An 18841-nucleotide genomic window follows, 5' to 3' on the forward strand; every position below is an offset into this window, starting at 1 on the left:
GCTCACAGACAGAGAAGGGCGTCTCTTAGAGAAAGATCTTCTCAGTCATTGATGAGAAGGATGGCTAGAGAGAACAAATATAAGGAGTGTGTGCGTGCAGCAATTCACCAAAAACGAGCTGCTGCTGAAACAAAACGACTTGGATTGTTGGAAGCTGAGAAGAAAAAAGCACATGCTCGAGTCTCTCAGGTTAGACATGTGGCGAAGTCTGTATCCCACCAGCGTGAGATTGAGAGAAGGAAAAAGAAGGATGAATTGGAAAATCGATTACAAAGGGTACCATGATGACTTTTGAAGCTGTTGTTTTTCTATCTCTTTCATTCTCCATCTCAAAACTCTCGCTTCTTCTTGTCTTTATCAGTGCTTGTTTTATGACTAAGACTAAGCTTCTGAATTTATACTGATCAGGCAAGAAAACAAAGAGCTGAATTTCTCAGGCATAGGGGAAGGGGTTATGGACGAGAGAACTGGGGTAGAATGCCACAACAAGCAGAATATCTTTCCAAAAAACTAGCAAGGTTATCCTCATTCAATATTTCTGTTTCCACTTCTTTACTTGGTTGTAGTCACGTTAGAGGAAGTCTGTGCTCAAAGCTATTATGTGTTTTCATAGGAATCATGTACTTGAAGATCTGTTTATCTGTTGGATTGAATTTACACCCTTCTTAAAGCTGAAGTACAATGAATATTGGGTTTTTTAAGCCTGACAGTATGTGGGACTTCACCTAACGTATGTCATTTATTTGCTTCTTCTTTAAGGTGCTGGAGGAGGTTCCTGGGACAGAAGAGAACAACCTTTGCCCTGGCAACAGCTTATGACTCATTGGGGATCAATGAGAAATCTGTCAAGTCAATGCCTTTTGAACAGCTTGCTCTTCTGATTGAATCATCTTCTACGCTTCAAACTGTCAAAACTTTACTTGATCGGATTGAAAGCCGCCTCAGAGTGTCCACAATGGTTTCTCCTGTGAATCGTTTTTTGAGCTTGGATAACATTGATCACCTTCTCAAGCGTGTTGCTACCCCTAAGAAAAGGCCTACACCCAGGAGTTCTGTGAGAAACAGGGAGGCAAAGAAAATAGATTCAGTCAAGGAGTCGAACAAGAGTTTAACTAGGTTATCAAGGTATCCAGTGAGAATTGTTCTTTGTGCTTACATGATATTGGGTCATCCAGATGCTGTCTTCAGTGGAATGGGAGAACGTGAGATTGCATTGGCCAAGTCTGCACAAGAGTTCATTCGGAAGTTTGAGGTGCTGGTTAAGATTATACTAGATGGACCAATACAGAGTTCTGATGAAGAGACTGACACAGCAGTTGTAAAGCGCTGCACCTTCCGATCTCAGCTTGCTTCTTTTGATAAAGCATGGTGCTCGTACTTGAATTGTTTTGTCGTCTGGAAGGTTAGGGATGCTCAATCACTTGAGGAGGATTTGGTAAGAGCTGCATGCCAGCTTGAGGCTTCTATGATTCAAACTTGTAAGTTAACGTCAGATGGTGATGGTGTGCAACTTAGCCATGATATGAGAGCTGTTCGGCATCAGGTAATTCTCCATCTTGTTCTACTTGCGAGTTTTTTTTTTTTTTGAATGTTTGCTGAATGGACTCTGGATACTGGATGCGGAAGTGAAATATTGTCAGATGTGTACGGAGTTATTTTGTTGAATAAATTTTTACACACATTTTGCTTGCTTAGTCATTTGGATGATCTTTCAATATCCGGTTTTCTTCCTTTGGTTGTTTTCTTATTTATTGCAATGAAGTAACCATTACCTAATCTTATAGCTTTTTTACTGCAGGTCACTGAAGATCAAAAGCTGTTGAGAGAAAAGGTGCAGCACCTGAGTGGAGATGCTGGGGTTGAACGTATGGAATCTGCATTGTCTCAAACACGATCTAGATACTTCAGAGTGAAAGCCAACGGAAGACAAGTGAGGTCCGGAATAACTCCACCAACATCTCAAAGCCCAACACCTCTTTCTACTGTCGCTAGCTCAAGTGAAAGAAATACTTCAGATGTGGGAAATAACAGGCATAGCCGAGTAGTTCGCTCTCTTTTCAAGGAGAGTGACACATCCCTTGGAGGGGCAAGCTTCTCAGCACCTAGAACCAATTCAGTCAGTCAGATGGACTCTCTGTCATCTGCAATGTCAATAACAGAGAATGAAATTATTGTAAATGAATTTCTTCATGAGAGTCACCGTAGCTTTGCTGATGGCTTTGACGTCTCTGATCACATTCAGAATAACATTGAGGTCAGTGCATCTTTTTGTCATGTTGCATTGTTGGGTCATTTTGGTTCGTGCTTTAGTTAAAGTCTTCAAAATTAAATTCTCTAATCTAAAATCCATCTTTTTATTTTTTTTCAAAATATAATTTATCAAAATTGCTTTCAACTGATGACATACATAAAATTCTGATTATCGATTCAAACATTTTTTAATTAATGCAGGGGAAAATAAAAGAGACAATGGAGAAGGCCTTTTGGGATGGTATCATGGAGTCTGTTAAGCAGGAAGAGCCCAATTATGATCAGATTGTGCAGCTTGTGGGAGAGGTTAGGGATGAGATTTGTGACATTGCTCCACAAAGCTGGAAGGAAGATATTTTTGCAGCAATTGATTTAGAAATTCTTTCTCAGGTAGCAGCAGCATGTGATACTATTAAATGTGGCATTTGACATATCTAACATTTAATTTAGTTCTCATTTTCTGATATATCTTCTTGTGTATCTCAAGGTGCTTACATCAGGTAACCTGGATATTGATTACCTTGGACAAATCCTCGAGTTTTCGCTATCCAACTTACGAAAGCTCTCGTCTCCAGCCAATGAGGAGATAATGAAGGCTACACACCAGAAATTATTTTCTGAGTTGAGAGAAATATGTCAATCAAGGGATGAGGCAAACAATTGTGTTATAGCCTTGATCAAGGGTTTGCGATTTGTCCTTGAACAGATTCAGGTGTGTTTGCCTATCTTTCCTCTACTTATTTCCTTCAATGAATTTACTGTTACTAGTGTGAGGAGTACTTATAGAGACACATTTGAGCAGCTTGAGCTCAAACAAAAGAAGAAACTGCACCAGCATGGATGCTTTCTAGCCTGTAAATATTTGTTTTATATTGTGACATATTAAATGTTTTTATGACAGATTCTTAAGAAAGAGATAAGCAAAGCACGTATAAAACTGATGGAGCCTTTGATTAAGGGGCCTGCTGGTCTGGACTACCTTAGAAATGCCTTCAGTAACAAATATGGATCTCCATCTGTAGCCAATACCTCTTTGCCATCAACAGTTAGATGGCTTTCATCTGTCTGGAATTGCAAAGATCGGGAGTGGGATGAACATGTGGGTTTCTGTTCAGCGTTGGGTGATAATTCTTCCCAAGAATGTCTTCCTCCCACTACACTCAGAACTGGGGGAAATGTTATGCTTAAAACAACTGGTAGTCAAACGGTATCCTCTCCTGATGTTAATGCTACAGGTACAATGTTGAGAAATCTTCTCTACCTCTAATTTCACTGATGCTTATTTTTGGTTGCCGCTTGTATATAATTTGATTTGATTTTATCAGGTAACCAGCTGCCTGAATGCCAAGGAGAACCAGTTGATCTAGTTGTGAAGCTTGGTTTGCTAAAATTAGTTAGCGGAATATCTGGTTTGAAACAAGATGATCTACCGGAGACCTTATCTCTTAACTTGTCGAGGCTGAGATCCGTTCAGGCTCAAATTCAGAAGATTATTGTGATATCTACAAGGTAATTTAGTTACACCTTAACTGAATTAATGCTGGAGATAATGTTGTGTGATGTGTCTCACTTTCAATGGTATGTATGTATATTTACCAATATCTTATTTTGGAAACTGCAGCATTCTTATATGTCGCCAGATTCTCCTGAGTGAAAAAGCAGTATCTAGCTCTACAGATATGGAGAACATTGTAACTAAATGTGCTGAAAGACTTGTTGACCTCGTCGACAGCGTTGAGGATGCTGATGTTAAAGATCTTGTAGAAGTGATATGCAACTTGGGCACAGGTGAGGAAGATGCTGGAAAACTTGAGTCAAGGAAGGTGGTTGCTGGGAGGATGCTAGGCAAGAGCCTCCAAGCTGGGGATCCTGTGTTTGAGAGGGTGTTCAATGCTGTCTATTCAGCACTGCGTGGTACTGTGCTTGGCGGAAGCGGACCATGCGGCAGAAAATTAGCAGAGCTGGCCCTCCTCAAGGTTGGGGCTTGTGTTCTGACTGACAAAGTAGTGGAAGCTGCCGGTGTTTTGATTGTGGCAGCCAACATATCAGTTAGTGTTCATGGACCTTGGTACAAGCATTTGACTGATAGCATGTGAATGTAATTTAAGTACAAAAATAACACTGATAGCATGTGAATGTAATTTAAGTACAAAAATAACACTAATAATAATTAGACACACATTTGTGTATATATCAGTGTGTTAAAAGTTGTCAGCTGCATGACCGGGAAAAGAAAAATGTTGTCAGCTGTTTATCCTAGGTTGCTGTAAAGATAAGTGATTGTTTGTAGTGAATTCTTTTGAATGTAACGAACAGATATGTAAATAGGTATGTATCCATGGTCTAGATTTTAATTACTGGTATTTGTTGATTTCGGAAGTTCTATTCCTGTGGTGGAATATTGTCTATATAATGAACTAGTTGTATTTCACCCGAAAGGGCACGACAAACTCCCTAGTTTATGACAATTAATCGAGAGAGGAGGCATTTGTATATGATTTGAATGAAACTATCAGCAGCCAACGGCCATGCTGAAGAATCGAATGGTCAATTTGTCTAGACTCTAAAACGACGTAAATAACTCTCAAGGGTACACTCTGTGTTTTGGAGTGTTTAAGAATGTTCTAGATAGTTCCAGAATGGTCTAGAATGTTCTAGAAAGTCCTGAAATATTTTAGAAAGTTCTAAGACTTTGGAATGTCATAGAGTAATCTAAAAGAATGTGGATATATATAGAAGTATGAATAGTAGTATGGAATAATCTAAAAATATTTGGAGAAATGTGGTAGAATAAATATTTGTAGTGAAGGTTCTAGATAATCAATTTGAACTGTTGATTAGATTAATCCTAACTGATGATTATAAATAGGGGTGAGAGTTAGGGTTTGAGTGTGAGTTATTTGTAACAAATACTTGAGTAATAAAGTATTCTTTCCACAAAAACCTCCTTTTTCTTGAGTTCTCTTATATTCTTAACTTTCTTGTTAAATTTTAAGATTTATACTAATTTTATCTTAATTTAAGAGGTTGAGTAAATCCAAATACCAACACAGTAACGTTGGAATGTGACAATACTCTCCTGTATTTATAAAAACTTTAAATAGTTTTTACAACTATTTAATTATAGCACTTTTTATAGATAAACATTCAGCGCAATGCCGATATATTAATGCATAACTAAGAATAAATTACCATTTGAATTCCATTAATACTCTTGGCACACAGAAGTCATTTTCCGTAATTATAATTGTCGTTTTATTTTTACATTAGTACATTTGTGAGCGTTTATATCTTTCATGAGTACAAATAATCATTTATTCGCATTACTAAATATTAAAACTAAATTCATAAATAACCAAATATAATCCACTTGAATAGAATGCCTACCAATTAAAATTACCAAATAAATATAATTATTAAAAGCAATTGACTATATAAGACCAGCATATGTTTGTTCCACCATTAAATATAAGGACTTTCTCTTAAATTTATTCCTCATCAATTAACTTAGGATACAGGACCACCTATTCCGAAGAAATATAATTGACAATTTGTAATTGCGACCAATAATACATATTAACAATTCGTCAACGGCATTACTCAAAATGCCGTGTTGTCCCAGAATACACTATTGATGGCCATGACAGAGTGAGGAGCTATATACAATTTCCTCTTAATTTTTAGGTTGGCACCAACCACCAAGTGTTCAAGAAAAAGCCCTTAATAAATAATAATACAAATTCAAGATGGTGTCCATTGAGGCAGTACTCTTCCATTAGCATTCCTACTGTTTATTCTATTTAGTGCTTCATTTTCTATATTGTCAAAATCTAGGTCCTCATCAAGACATCCATAGTAATTATCTTCCTCTTCAGAATGGTATATCTCAGCCTTTTTATTATTTCTCTGCACTGTCCTTTTCTTTAAGCGACCAGTACTTTTAGTCAACTCATCATCATCATCCTCAAGATTTCTATCTAGGCCTCCATTTGCATCTCGTCTCCTTTTTGCAGAATCAGCACTGCCATTGCTGCTTTTATCCAACTTGTAATACTCATTAATAGTATTTTCAATGGTTTTCAGTATCTGATCACCATAATTGCTTACCTTGGCCCTGTGTTAAACAGAAACGTCTGTGAACGCCGACTCAGTTAACCAGTACATTTGATTAATTCGTAGAATGAACTTACTTGCTCATGCCATTGAGTTCAAGGAGTTCTTCCTTTGTTCTTGGTACTTTCTTGCTCATCAGCTGCAACAGAGAATTACTATATAACAGAAACAGCAGCTCATCAGATGCTTAGCATTCAAAGACAAAATTTCAATTGAATTAAATTATTCATAATCCATTACTGCACAAGATTAAATGAGCTCTATACAGAGAACTTGTATAACTAACCAGAATACGTGGTGAGCCAAGACATCGTCTCCAGCTTCACCAAGAATAGTTGCCCGCAGCAACCGCAATGCTGAGTATAACTTTGCTGAAAGATTCTGAAATAAAGTTCTATCAAAGACAATTCAAGACAGATTAGAAAATTGAACAAAAAGAACCGTAAAGAAAACCCATTATATACCATGTCAACTTGAGTTTGGGGCTGAGCAGGAGTATCAATTTGATGACTATTTTGTTTTCCAGATGTCAGAGATCCTTTAGCTGGAGTGAACTCGAACTTCGCTAATTTTGATGCTTTTATGGACGATGGGAACCTACAACATTTCAGGATGCTATTAAGTAGCAAGAAATAGCTTCATGAGATCGGCAAACCTCAGTATAATTCTCTGGCCCCCGAGCAACAGGTTGCGGACCTTGGGGTCATTTACCTGCAAAACAATTCAACCCATTGGACAGCTTACTATTATTTAAAGTCTAACTATGAAGGCTGCAACAACAGCTATAGAAGCACAACAAGCACATAAGAAACTTCTGAAAATAAATTGCAGGATTCAAACATAGACTATTTCTTTCAATACCTTCAATATTGATGATACTGATCCATAAAAATCACTTTTTTTAACCTCCTCCACAAGAAAATCCTCTACAACAAGATGATGCAATACTCGAGAAGCCTCACCCTTAGCTAGATGCTTCCCAGCACTATGAAGGCTCAAAGTATCATGACGGTGTTTCTTGACCTGATTTTAACATTAGAAGTATATAACTAGAGGACATATTTAATGGATAAATAGGGCAAGAAAATATTTGTAACAGTAAAGAGAGGAGAAATAAAACAAGTTATCTTAGTGGCATACCAACTGGCTTAAGGATCCACGATAGACTTCTAATATATGTGATGATGAGACCTTCTGCCCAGTTAGCTTAACCAGTTCAACCTAAAAAGAGGCAATCAAACGAACTGAGAAATAGTGAACTAAAGTCTCTATCTCAAATATTGGAAGTTTGAAACTAACATAATTCCTTAAACTGGAAGGATGAAAACAGTATATTTTATAGAAAAAAGATGCTTTCAAACCAATTGCTTTGCAATCTCGGTGACATCTTTCTCAATAAAACTTGTGTTCTTCAAACAATTATCACATGTTTTCTGACATGTTGAAGAATCAAACTTCTCCCCAAAATGAGCAAGCTGCAGAAGACGCCTACAATCAACGTCATTTTCACAATAACTGACCTGAGACAGTTGAAGGAAAACATATTGTAAAATCAACAATAAAAAGGGTGACAATATAGCAACAGCCAATATAGAAACTTCAACCAGCCTTTTGTTATCCCATTTAAGAAAGAATTACCATTCGCAAAAGGTTTTCAGTGTTTGTTTCCAATATCCTTCCTGAATTTGTCATATTTGAGCGACTGTATCCATATGTCATTGAACTTTGCTCTATTGCTCCTTGACTTATCATATGCTTAACTCGAATCTATAAATAAATTATATACAGCTAGATATCAGCAGTGAAAACACCAACAAAATGGGGAGATCTGGATATCAATTATTACTTATTTCAAATAACTTGCCACTAATATAAATTCTGAATGATCTTCCAATTCCATACAATTTACTATTCAATTATCTGATACTAACATAATCACTGTAGCTGTAATATAATATACAGGAAGAACGTAGACCATCTCTACCAGCTCGTCCACATTCCTTGAAAGATGATGAAAAGCAAGAAGACATGTTAGCAAACAGAAACAGATTCAGAAACTATGCCAAAATAATATTTTAATTGTCTGCGCTATCTGCCATACCTGATGATAACCTTCAATAGATTTTGGAAGGGAATGATGGATTACGAAGCGAACATCAGGCTTGTTAATACCTGAAATTTTAACTTTAAATTATGATTCTACTCAAGCAAATCAATGCAATAACTACTATCTGAGAAGCATATTTTACCCATTCCAAATGCCACAGTAGCACAAATTATATTGATCTCATCTTTACTCCACTGCTTTTGAACAAAGGCACGTTGAGCAGGATCCATGTTACCATGATAAAATGCACACTTATGTCCAAACTCCTGAACAATAAACATAACTAGATAATGTATTTGCAAGTTACAACAATTCAACTAGATGTTGACTTCTAGTTTTACTTTTTTATAGAAAATATAAAACAAGTCCAATTATGGTTTATCATGTAGCCATAACATCATCATCCAGAAAGAATAATAAACAAACAATAAGCATGACAGAGAAGAAAAATGGAAGAGAAGCAACAATACAGGTGCAGTCAGATGACCAACCTGCAACTTTTCAGCAACCTTTTCACAGTCCATTCGAGAAAGGCAATATATAATGCCACACTCATCAAAATGGTTTTCCCTAATGAATTTGTCAACGTCTTCCAAACACTTTTTGGTCTTGGGAAGGACAGAATACCTGCAACATTCAAAATGAGTAATGATTCATACTTTCAAAGTCTAGTAAGAAGTAGGTCTCCATTTGACAAACCTTAAGTTTGGGCGATTAAAACTCTGCCGGAAAATAATGCAGTTAACAAGTCCTAATGCTTGCACAACGTCCTCTTTGACACTAGCTGTTGCAGTAGCTGTTAAAGCTAAAACAGGAGTATTTGGGAATTTCTGTTTCAATATGCCAAGTCCCTGTGCAAGTCACAACATCGATTAAAATTTATATGATATATCATGCAACATCAATTTGAAAGGTAAAATTAGCTCCAACCTGATAATCTGGTCTAAAATCATGCCCCCATTGACTCACACAGTGAGCCTCATCAATTACAATTCTTGCAAGCAATTCTCGAGCATGTAAACTCTCCAGGTTTCGTAAAAGCACGTCACTTCTGCAGTCACATTAAAAACTAAAGAACTTCATCGAAAATCGAAAATGAAGAATATGCTTCTCAATTAAAAAGCAATATTTGCTTATCAAGAAAAAATAAATAAATTTAAGGGGGTGGGAGAGCATAATGGCACTCACTTGGCAATCTTTTCTGGTGTTACATACAACAACTTATAATTACAATATTCGGAATTAAGTTCTCTAAAGATCTCTTGCTGTTCAGTCCATTCCATATTAGCACTTAAGTAAGCAGCGGATATATTTGCCTATATGGCAAGTAAAAAGGAGAATGTAAGCATATATCTATCAGAAAAACACAATAAAAAATGGAATACGTTAATAGAAAATTAGCAGTACCTGTAGTAGATGCATAATTTGATCTTGAATAAGGGACACAAGGGGAGAAATTACTAATGTTATGCCAGGACAGATAAGAGCTGGCAGCTGCAAACAAGACCATCTAAAGTTGTAAGTTAATAAGAACAAAATGGAAGTATATAAAATAACGGAAATTCATATTGTATAGCATCACTTTGACTGAGCCATTTGACACAAGTGATATTGTATATTTGTCATACAATATGTTATAGACACTGTACCAAATAAATTAAATTGTAATTGAAAATTATAAAAAGAATCTATCATTAAAAGGTATCCGTAGTCTACTTGAAAAAGCCATAAGTCAAAAGGTCACTTGATAAATTGTAAGTACCTGATAGGTCAGACTTTTTCCTCCACCAGTGGGCATCAAAACAAAAACATCACATCCACTCATTGTGGCATTAATGATCTCTCTTTGATTGGGGCGGAATGAGTGATTTCCAAAAACTTTTTTATTATTAACCTGAACATAAAAGGAAAATTATAATGATGATAGCTATAAAGGTATATGCAGTGGGAACAGGCAATGAAGCAGTTAAACACCTCCAACTGTTTTGTCCAAGGAAAATCCTTACTGCTCCAGCGCTTGTCTCCAGAACCTTCAATGTAATTTACTTCAATAATCTTTGGGATGAAAGCTTCCCTCGACACTGGACCTGATGACACGCCATATGTATCTGCACAAGAGAATGAAAGAGACTGGAACAATGACCCACATGTCCCATTACCCACATAATCCTGAGATTCATATGTCTTTGTTGCATTACTGTGGAGAGTCTGCTGAGGAGTTTCATATACAAATGATGTAGGTGCCGTGGATGCAAACAAATTTGACTTTTTCCTGTCCTCAAGATTATTGGAATGAATATATTTTTCAAGCTGCTGAATTTTCATATTCAGCTGTGACCTAGCATCAGCAAGTAGAACAAGTTACAAATGATACAGGTTTTGAAAATTTTCCTTATGTTTGCATTATTGTATATTGAGAATGAAAATGTCATAAGCAGGAAATAATCCCAAGTGGGAGAGGAAGTCACACCTATCTTGCCGAAGCTTTGCCAACTGCAAAGAAGTAAGGTTGTCAACATTGTCAAGTAGTTCATTAGAAATAGCAATCAGATTATCCTTAAATTCCTGCAAATGACTTGTTGCTTCAGGACAAAGCCCTAACTGCATGGAACATTCAGGATTAGGCATAATGATCTGACAAATAAAAATGAGATACTCATTAAAGAACAAATTTCCAGTGGATACCTTGTAACCATGATTGCAATCTATACAAAGTTCTGGTGGCAAACAGTTACCCCCCTCTCTAGCAAAATTATTTGTATCTGCAGTTGGTGTAATATGAGGGAATTTGGAAATTGGAGGTTTGGGTGTGGAAGATGACTGATAGTTCTCCACTATTTGATCAATATCAATGGTCTAAAAGACAAACATAGCAGCACATAAATGAAGTGAGAATTCAGCATCTATATGTTGGGGAACAGCAAAGATAAATTTAATTAATGGACTGAGGGGAAAACACTGAAAGAAAAGGAAACAACGCAGCAATAACACCTACAAAGAGAATAAAATCTGGACCACAAAACCATTAGAACTGTCTAACCTCCTATAACTAGTTTCCACTTGGAAAGAAAAAATTGTATAGACTATATCAAATAAAATTCATTGGTAAAGTAGTTGACAGTTAAAGTAACTCAAATTGAATCTTTACATGCAATTAATAACATTAGTAAGACATTCAATATTGTAGTTGTTTCCTTCTACCAAGTTAAAATCAATCCTGTCAATAGCCAAAAATAAAAAATAAAAATCAACCATGTCAAACACAATGGTATTTCATACTGTTAGACATACGAGCTTTGTTAGAAAATAATAATAATTAAACTTGTTTAGATCAACTAGACTGGCTTACTATATTACCTCAAGTATGTCATCATCATCAATGTCAACAACCATGCCTGTTGATGCCTCGTTGATTTGGCCAGCATGCTTGATATGCTTGTTCACTGAACTGTCCAAAACTTGTGAATTATGATTAGTAACAATTGGAGTTGTGGTAACATCAGGAGGCTTAAGCTTATCGTTCTCATGGGTCCTTTGTAAGGGGTTCATTCGCCTGTCTTCATGGTGCCGAGGAGTAACTTGAACAGTTTTTCCAGGTTGGGGATAGCTCCTGCTAGAATTCTGGAGACTTGAAAGAGCAAGCCAAGCCTGTCAAGATTTGTTTGAACTGATGTCACTGCTGAATTATATAAATATCAGATGCAAAAACTGTATATGGGTTCTAAGTCTAAACAAAAGATAGTCAAATCCAGGTTCAGTCCGAGTAATCTGAAAGGACTGCTAAGGTTATCATAGCATTCATTACAATTATACCTTCTCAACTTGTGCCCTCTGTGAAGTCTGAATATTTGGATTCTGATTGATTACAAACCTGAAAGAATTAAAAGGTGTTAGAGAGCAAGTTGAAAGCGTAGTCAAATTTGGACGTCAGACCAGTGATATACCAAGTTCCATAGTAATAGGAATGTTACAGCTGATGAAAGAAACAGGGAAATATTCACCAAACTATGTCTATGTTGATTAAGAAGTGGATGAAAAACAACTTATACCAAGATAATAACTCTGAACTGAAGCAAATGAAATGCCTCTCTCTCTCTCTCTCTCCAAGCAGAACCGTATATTCACATTCACATAAGCTATAATGAAGCCTCCGTTCCTAATTATTGTAGGTAAAATCCTACGATCCGTTGTCTAAGAACTAGAAATTACATCAAGTTATTATATTTGTACCAAAATAAGATGGAAAATGTCTCTTGCAACAAGAGGATTACCTCCCATCCGTTGGTTCTCCATTTTGAGGCTTCTGTGTTGGCAAAGAGAATAGGAAATTGGAGCTCAAGAACTTGAGCTGGCAGGAAAAGTTTTGATGTGCTTCGGCATGTTGCGACCAATTGACACTTGGCTTTTTACCTTGACAATGAAGACCACCCGCAGAATTTGATTGGCTGTGAATGTTTTAAACTCAAACATTGTTAATGACTAACTACAAAATGATGAATCAAGCATATTGAAAGGGTGAGAAAAGCAAGTAGAAATTACAATTGCTTCATTTGAGTTATAGAACACATTCTGTTGGTAGTTTGTTGAGCGTCCATTGGAACATCATTAGAACTGGAAACGGAGAGCACGAAGCTGAAATGACATAAACACAAATAACAGAGGATAATGTCATTGCAGTAGAAACACTATTCTGTATTGAAAAGATAAAGTGTAGTAATGCAGGTTTGGGCGAGTGGAATATGAAAACCCTAGAAAAAAACAGAGAGGAGAGAGAGAGAGAGCGATTGAGAAGAGAAATGAACCGAATGCAAGCGGGGAAGTGATGAAGCTGAGCTCAAGTGATGTTTGTGAGACGAATGAAGAGATGAGATCGGCGAATCCCAGCGGCAACAGCCACAGGCGGCGGAAAAGGGAAAGGGAGAAAGAGATCGCGCTGCTCGAATTGTAGCCCGCCGGTTCAGCGTTGGCGGGATTTTCTATTTCATTATTTTTAAAACATCCATTTGTACTAGTAGAAAAGCACATCCATAATTCATTTCAATATAAATACACATTTATTTTAGAAACAAAATATACCTATTTATTCTTATTTTTATGTGTATCATTTTAATACAAAATATATTTATCTTTAGGATTAAGTACAATTTTAGTCTCTAAAGTATGGGTTAAACATTTTTTTCGTTTTCAACTTTTTTTACATACAAAATTATTCCTAAGGTTTAAAATCAAATTTTAAAAACATTCTTTTTACTTAAATATTAAAATTTTGGGACAAATTATTCATAATAAAAATTATAAAATAAAAAAAATAAGAGAAAGAGAGTGTTTCTGTTCCTATAAAGAAAAAGAAAAGAAGAAGACAAAAAATGATAGAAGAAAAAAAAGTGTCCACGATCCACCTTTTTCTTCGCTTCCGTTGCTACCTCCATACAATTTTGGTCCCTAGGTAAGGACAATATTAAATCCAGGTTAGATCTTAGGATCCATTTTATATGCAAAAAAAGGTTCGGGACGAAAAAAATTTTCGATCTATACCTTAGTGATTAAAATTATATTTAACTCTTTATTTTTATAATCATGTTAGGTAATCAAAAAACCAATAATGAACTATTAGTTGGACTACAAACAACTTAAAAAAAATTAAAATCAATTAAAAAAATCTAAAATCTAAAAAAAAAAAGAAACATCCAAACAAAAAATTCTAAAATATAACCAAAAAAATATTTAAAATTAAATAAAAATAAACATCTAAAATTATTATAAAAAGAATAATCAAAATCTAATAAAAAATATCCAAAACATAAAAAAAACATATGAAATTATTATAAAATAACTTTTAAAACCTAACTAAAAAATGTTCAAAAATTTGAATACAATAAAAACTATTTTAATTAGGGTAAAAAAACATATTACTTTTTAGATATTTTTTACATCTAAATTTTGGATGTTTAAATTTTAAAGATTTCATATTTTTTCTAAAAATATACCGTTAAAAGTAAATGAAAGCAAAGTAACAAACTATTTAAAAGAAAAAAAGCTTAATTTTAGATGTTTTTTATATCTGAATTTCAAATGTTTAATTTTTAGAGATTTTGAGTATTTTTCTATGAGTATATAATTAAAATTAAATAAAATAAATTATTAGAAACGAAAACACCGTTTCATATGTTTTTTATACCTATATTTTAGATGTTTATATTTTAAAGATTTTTTATTTTTTTATGAGAATGTACATTAAAAAATAATGAAAAACAAACAATATCTTTAGATTTAAAATGTTTAAATTTTAGAGGTTTAAAAATTTTTTTCTATAATTTTGGATATTTTATTTTGTTAGATTTTTTATGTTATTTTTCTATAATTTTAGATATTTTTTTTGTTAAGTTTTAAATGTTATTTTTTTAAAAAAATCCAAAACTATTAAAATAATCAAATAAAAAAACCTGAAAAAATATAAAAAAAATGAATAAGAAAAAGTATCTAAAATTATAGAAAAAATGTCTACAATTAAAAGAGAATGATAGAACTTTTTAATATTTCTGTCAATATTTTTTAGCTTCTCAATTTTAAAAAAGTGAAAACAGTAGTAATTCAAATTAAAAGAAGATATGCAGAAAAAAAAAAAGAAAAAAAGTAAAAAAAGAATGTAAAAGTTATTGAGTTTGAAAAACTTATATTTAATTAAAATAATAATCAAATATTATTAAAATTTTAATTAAATTGTTATTTGTTTAAATTGCTTTCAATGGGTTGTTTGATATATTTGTTAGTGTGCAGGGAGGAAAATTAGTTTCTTATTGGGTCAAAGTTATACAAGCCCGAATTAATCTTTGATCAAATTCAGCTTTGAGCAAAAATAACTCAAATGTTAGTGGCTGTTTGTTTAAAGAAAGAAAGAAATCCAAGGAGGCCCAAATCCATCAAAGCCCGTCATAAATTAAAAAAAGAATAAAGTGGCCCAAAGCCTTGAACGAAGCCTTTTAATGATCATAATGCAATCTCTTCAAGAGACCAAATGCCCATACGGTGATCTCAAATCCATGGGTCTCATATTGAAAAGTCTTCATGTCTTGGTTACTGTAATTCAAAATTCAATTCAATTAATTATTCCCCTTGGTTAAAGTAACACATTTCCCAAGTAACCACAAGTTCCATAGTTACTCTACCTTTTGGTAATTGAAACTAGAATTAAATTGAGTTTAATTTCTTTCAAAAGCTTTATCGTTCTTTCAGTTCTCTCTCATCTCTCTTTATTTTTGCTCATATCATGTTAATTAGAAAAGAAGTAAAAGCAAATTATCAGAAATGAAAATGAAAGAAACTCTCAATAAAAATTATAGAGAGGATAAAAGTGAATTTTAATTTATTTTAATTTTATTCGTTACTTTTATTGAAAATTTTTTTCTCTTTTCTCTCTTCTCTCTCTATGTTTCATTCACTTCATTTGTCAAGAAAAAAGATTGTAGAACTAAGTTATCAGAAGGAGAAACAGAAGTTACGAAGAAGCAAGCAGCCAATGTGATGATGGTCCTTACAAAAGAAAGATCTACAGTATGGTGTGGTTGAGATCTTTACCATTAATGACAAGTTGTGATGAAAAAGCCTCAAGATTTTCATGCCTAAAAATGGTAGCAATCCAATTCGGTCAGAGAAAAAGATCTCTGTGGTATGACTCGTTTCTACTTTTTGTTCATCCATCACAGAAGGTAGCTACTGTACCTATATGGAGGAGGAAGCAGAAGTGGAGCAGATGAAGCTGTCAAGGATAAAGTGATCATAAAGGGTTAGAAATCCTTCTTGGGGATCAAGTCAAGATGAAATGCTTAGATTGATGAAACTTGATGAGAAGGGATGAGAGAGAGGTAATTGCATGTTGGTTTTTTGCTTTCGATTCTCTCTTTTCTCTCTTTGTCCGAACCGATTTTTGGTGTTGAAGAAGAATAAATTGGCTTGGTCGAACCGTTTCAACCTTGAAAGCTTTCCCTTTTATAATAAGGGTGAACGGCCAATGCTTGAGACAAGGAGAGAAAGCACAAAGTTCTCACAGCTACCCAAGCTAACAGAAGTTCTTCTCTTTCAATGTGTTTCATTTTGTATTTTCTTTAAGTTTTGTCTGTCCGAGTCTCATGGTGAAAAAAGGCAAACAGTGAGGTTTGTAAGAAAAAGCCAGTGAGAGAAAAAAGGCAGAATGTACAAAATTAAAGAAAAAGCCATAGGTCTCTTAGAGGTCATTTGTAATCTATGTATTGTGTATCATGATTATGTGGAAATTTCCTTGCAAGTTGGGTTAGTACTTAGCAGTTGAAAGCTTGGTACGTGACCAAGTCAAGTTCAGGATTAGAGATAGATTCTGGACTTGTCCCGGATAGGAAGGGTAGTTCCTAGGAAAAATTGGTGTCTGTAATCTGTTTGATTATAGTGAAATTCCGTCACTGTTATGTTGAAGACTAGATGTAGGCTGCATTGCACTTAGCAGCTGAACCAAGATACATCTTGGTGTGATTCTTTCTTTCTCTTCTACTGAATTACTGTTTCTGTTGCTTAAGAGACAAAATTAAAAAATATCTCTTTATTAGTCACGAGACAAAAAAAAATGTCTATTGACCAGAGATGAGACAAAAAGCAAAAATAGTTTCTAAAGCTTTCCTAAAATGGCAGAAAGTGTTCTCAGTAAAAAGGGGCTAAGATTCGACCACCTTCTTGTAGCCACTGATAACCATAAAAAAATATATTTTTTATTGTAAAACTAATTTTTAAATTAGATTTTTTTTAAATTAATTTAAAATTTCTTAAAGAAATCCAAAAATAAATAAAAAATATCTAAAATTATTGAAAAAATGACGCAATCAAAAAGAGGGATAAAACTTTATAATATCTGTCAATATCTTATAATTTCTCGATTTTTGAGAGATTGAAGCCGCCGTAATTCGAATTAGAAGAAGAGATAGGAGAGAAAAGAAGAAGAAAAGTAAAGAATATAAAAATACATTTTTTTATTGTAAAACTACATTTTAAATTAAATTTTTTTTAATTAATTTAAAATTTCTTAAAAATCAATATTCATGTTTACTCTTATGATTAATATACGGTATATTATGCTATAGTGTTAAATGGATGGTAACTATATTTCCTAACTCCTATGAAGTTTTACATCCAAAGGAGAGTTCAACCCATGAAAGAGGTTTAACCATTTTTAAAGTGAGAGCTAACTCATTATTGCGGTAAAAGATTGAGCCTTCTTTAATAATATTTAATCAACCATTTAGTTAAAGATCAATTTGCCACATGCCCACATATTATAGAATTTATTTAAAATTTATTATTGATTAAAATTTAAATTTCTTACACTTATTTTATTTTAATAGACGAACAAACTAATTAATTCACCAATTCAAATTAATTATATTTGCTCATTTTCCTTGCTATTAAATTCCTAACTTTTCAGTTCATAGAAAAATACACACTAACAATTTACTAGTTTCTTACTATTTTTTAATAAAAATGTTATTTTACATTGTTCGTAATAGAAATTTTGTTAAACATTTTTCTGTCAGATTCAGAATCTCAAAAGTTGGTTGTAGATTTGTAGTTAAATTTTGATGAAAAATCTCATTGTTGCTATTATTATTGGCTTAAATGGCCTTTAGTTTTTTTTTATCGAAAATAGGAAGATTCAAAATTACAACTTTTTAGATAAATATAAAAAATTTATGTCATTTGAACTGTAATTCGTTGACAAATAGTTCTCACTTAAACTGTTACTCATATAATTATATCAATAATTTTTTTCTTTGAAATATTAGAATGAATTATTGCATGCTTATATATATTTAGGTTTAATTATTCTGTTGGTCTCTATAGTTTCACTAAAATTTTAAGTATGTCCCTATACTTTTTTTTTTCAATTGAGTCCCTACACTGCTTTAATTTTATAATTAAGTCTTTTTTAGTGTAAAAAATATTAGAATTAATTGAATATTTTTTTGCAAATTGAAAGTATTTATAAGTAAAAACTTAATTAAATGGTTGACTGCATATATTTTGATAAAAATATTATGTTAATTTTAACATTTTTAATATGAAAAAAATGTAATTACAAAATTAAAAATAGTATAAAGACTCAATTGAAAAGAAAAAAAAAGTATAAGGACCTAATTAAAAATTTGATAAAACTATAAAAATCAATAGAGTAATTAAACCATATATTTATATGTATCATTTATATATATGTTTTAAATAATCAACTTACAGAATAAAATGTTTTGTCACCAAAAAAAAATAATCAACTATAATTTTTTTAAAAGATAATCAAACTTTTTTTACCGTAACATAACTTTAACTAAAAATTTTAAATTCGAATCGATCTTAACC

The 18841-nt window shown here is 33.4% G+C and overlaps 2 protein-coding genes across 4 annotated transcripts in view; one reads left to right on the plus strand and one right to left on the minus strand.

Annotated features, from left to right (window-relative positions):
* The window catches only part of LOC107482765 (uncharacterized), a gene marked incomplete in the record, with an annotated part of 6789 nt that extends 2160 nt beyond the window's left edge, over positions 1–4629 (plus strand). Inside the window, 9 exon segments of the mRNA XM_052259975.1 lie at positions 1–276; positions 409–518; positions 760–1543; positions 1799–2254; positions 2452–2640; positions 2738–2962; positions 3152–3485; positions 3576–3759; positions 3872–4629. Coding sequence (XP_052115935.1) covers positions 1–276; positions 409–518; positions 760–1543; positions 1799–2254; positions 2452–2640; positions 2738–2962; positions 3152–3485; positions 3576–3759; positions 3872–4346 — 3033 coding nt within the window.
* Positions 4630–5701: 1072 nt separating this feature from the next.
* Positions 5702–13455, minus strand: LOC107482762 (ATP-dependent DNA helicase Q-like 4A). 3 transcript variants are annotated; one of them, XM_052259881.1, is made up of 26 exons: positions 13273–13455; positions 13010–13102; positions 12742–12915; positions 12284–12341; positions 11828–12118; positions 11156–11326; positions 10941–11071; positions 10445–10808; positions 10233–10364; positions 9878–9964; positions 9659–9786; positions 9401–9521; positions 9170–9321; positions 8962–9097; positions 8613–8736; positions 8465–8535; positions 8295–8363; positions 8002–8130; positions 7725–7838; positions 7504–7584; positions 7225–7386; positions 7019–7074; positions 6828–6960; positions 6650–6744; positions 6441–6518; positions 5702–6364 (listed from the first exon to the last, which is right to left on the minus strand). In XM_052259881.1, the coding sequence occupies exons 2-26, from the start codon at positions 13063–13065 to the stop codon at positions 5992–5994; spliced, it is 3486 nt and encodes a 1161-aa protein (XP_052115841.1). In that variant the 5' UTR covers positions 13066–13102; positions 13273–13455; the 3' UTR covers positions 5702–5991. The 3 variants fall into 3 exon arrangements, with proteins under 3 accessions (XP_052115841.1, XP_015958816.1, XP_052115842.1); XM_016103330.3 differs by having other exon boundaries at positions 7725–7883; XM_052259882.1 differs by having other exon boundaries at positions 6196–6383; positions 7725–7883.
* Positions 13456–18841: the final 5386 nt, after the last annotated feature.

This window comes from Arachis duranensis, chromosome 4 (assembly GCF_000817695.3).
Source record: "Arachis duranensis cultivar V14167 chromosome 4, aradu.V14167.gnm2.J7QH, whole genome shotgun sequence".
NCBI classification, from domain to species: Eukaryota; Viridiplantae; Streptophyta; class Magnoliopsida; order Fabales; family Fabaceae; genus Arachis; species Arachis duranensis.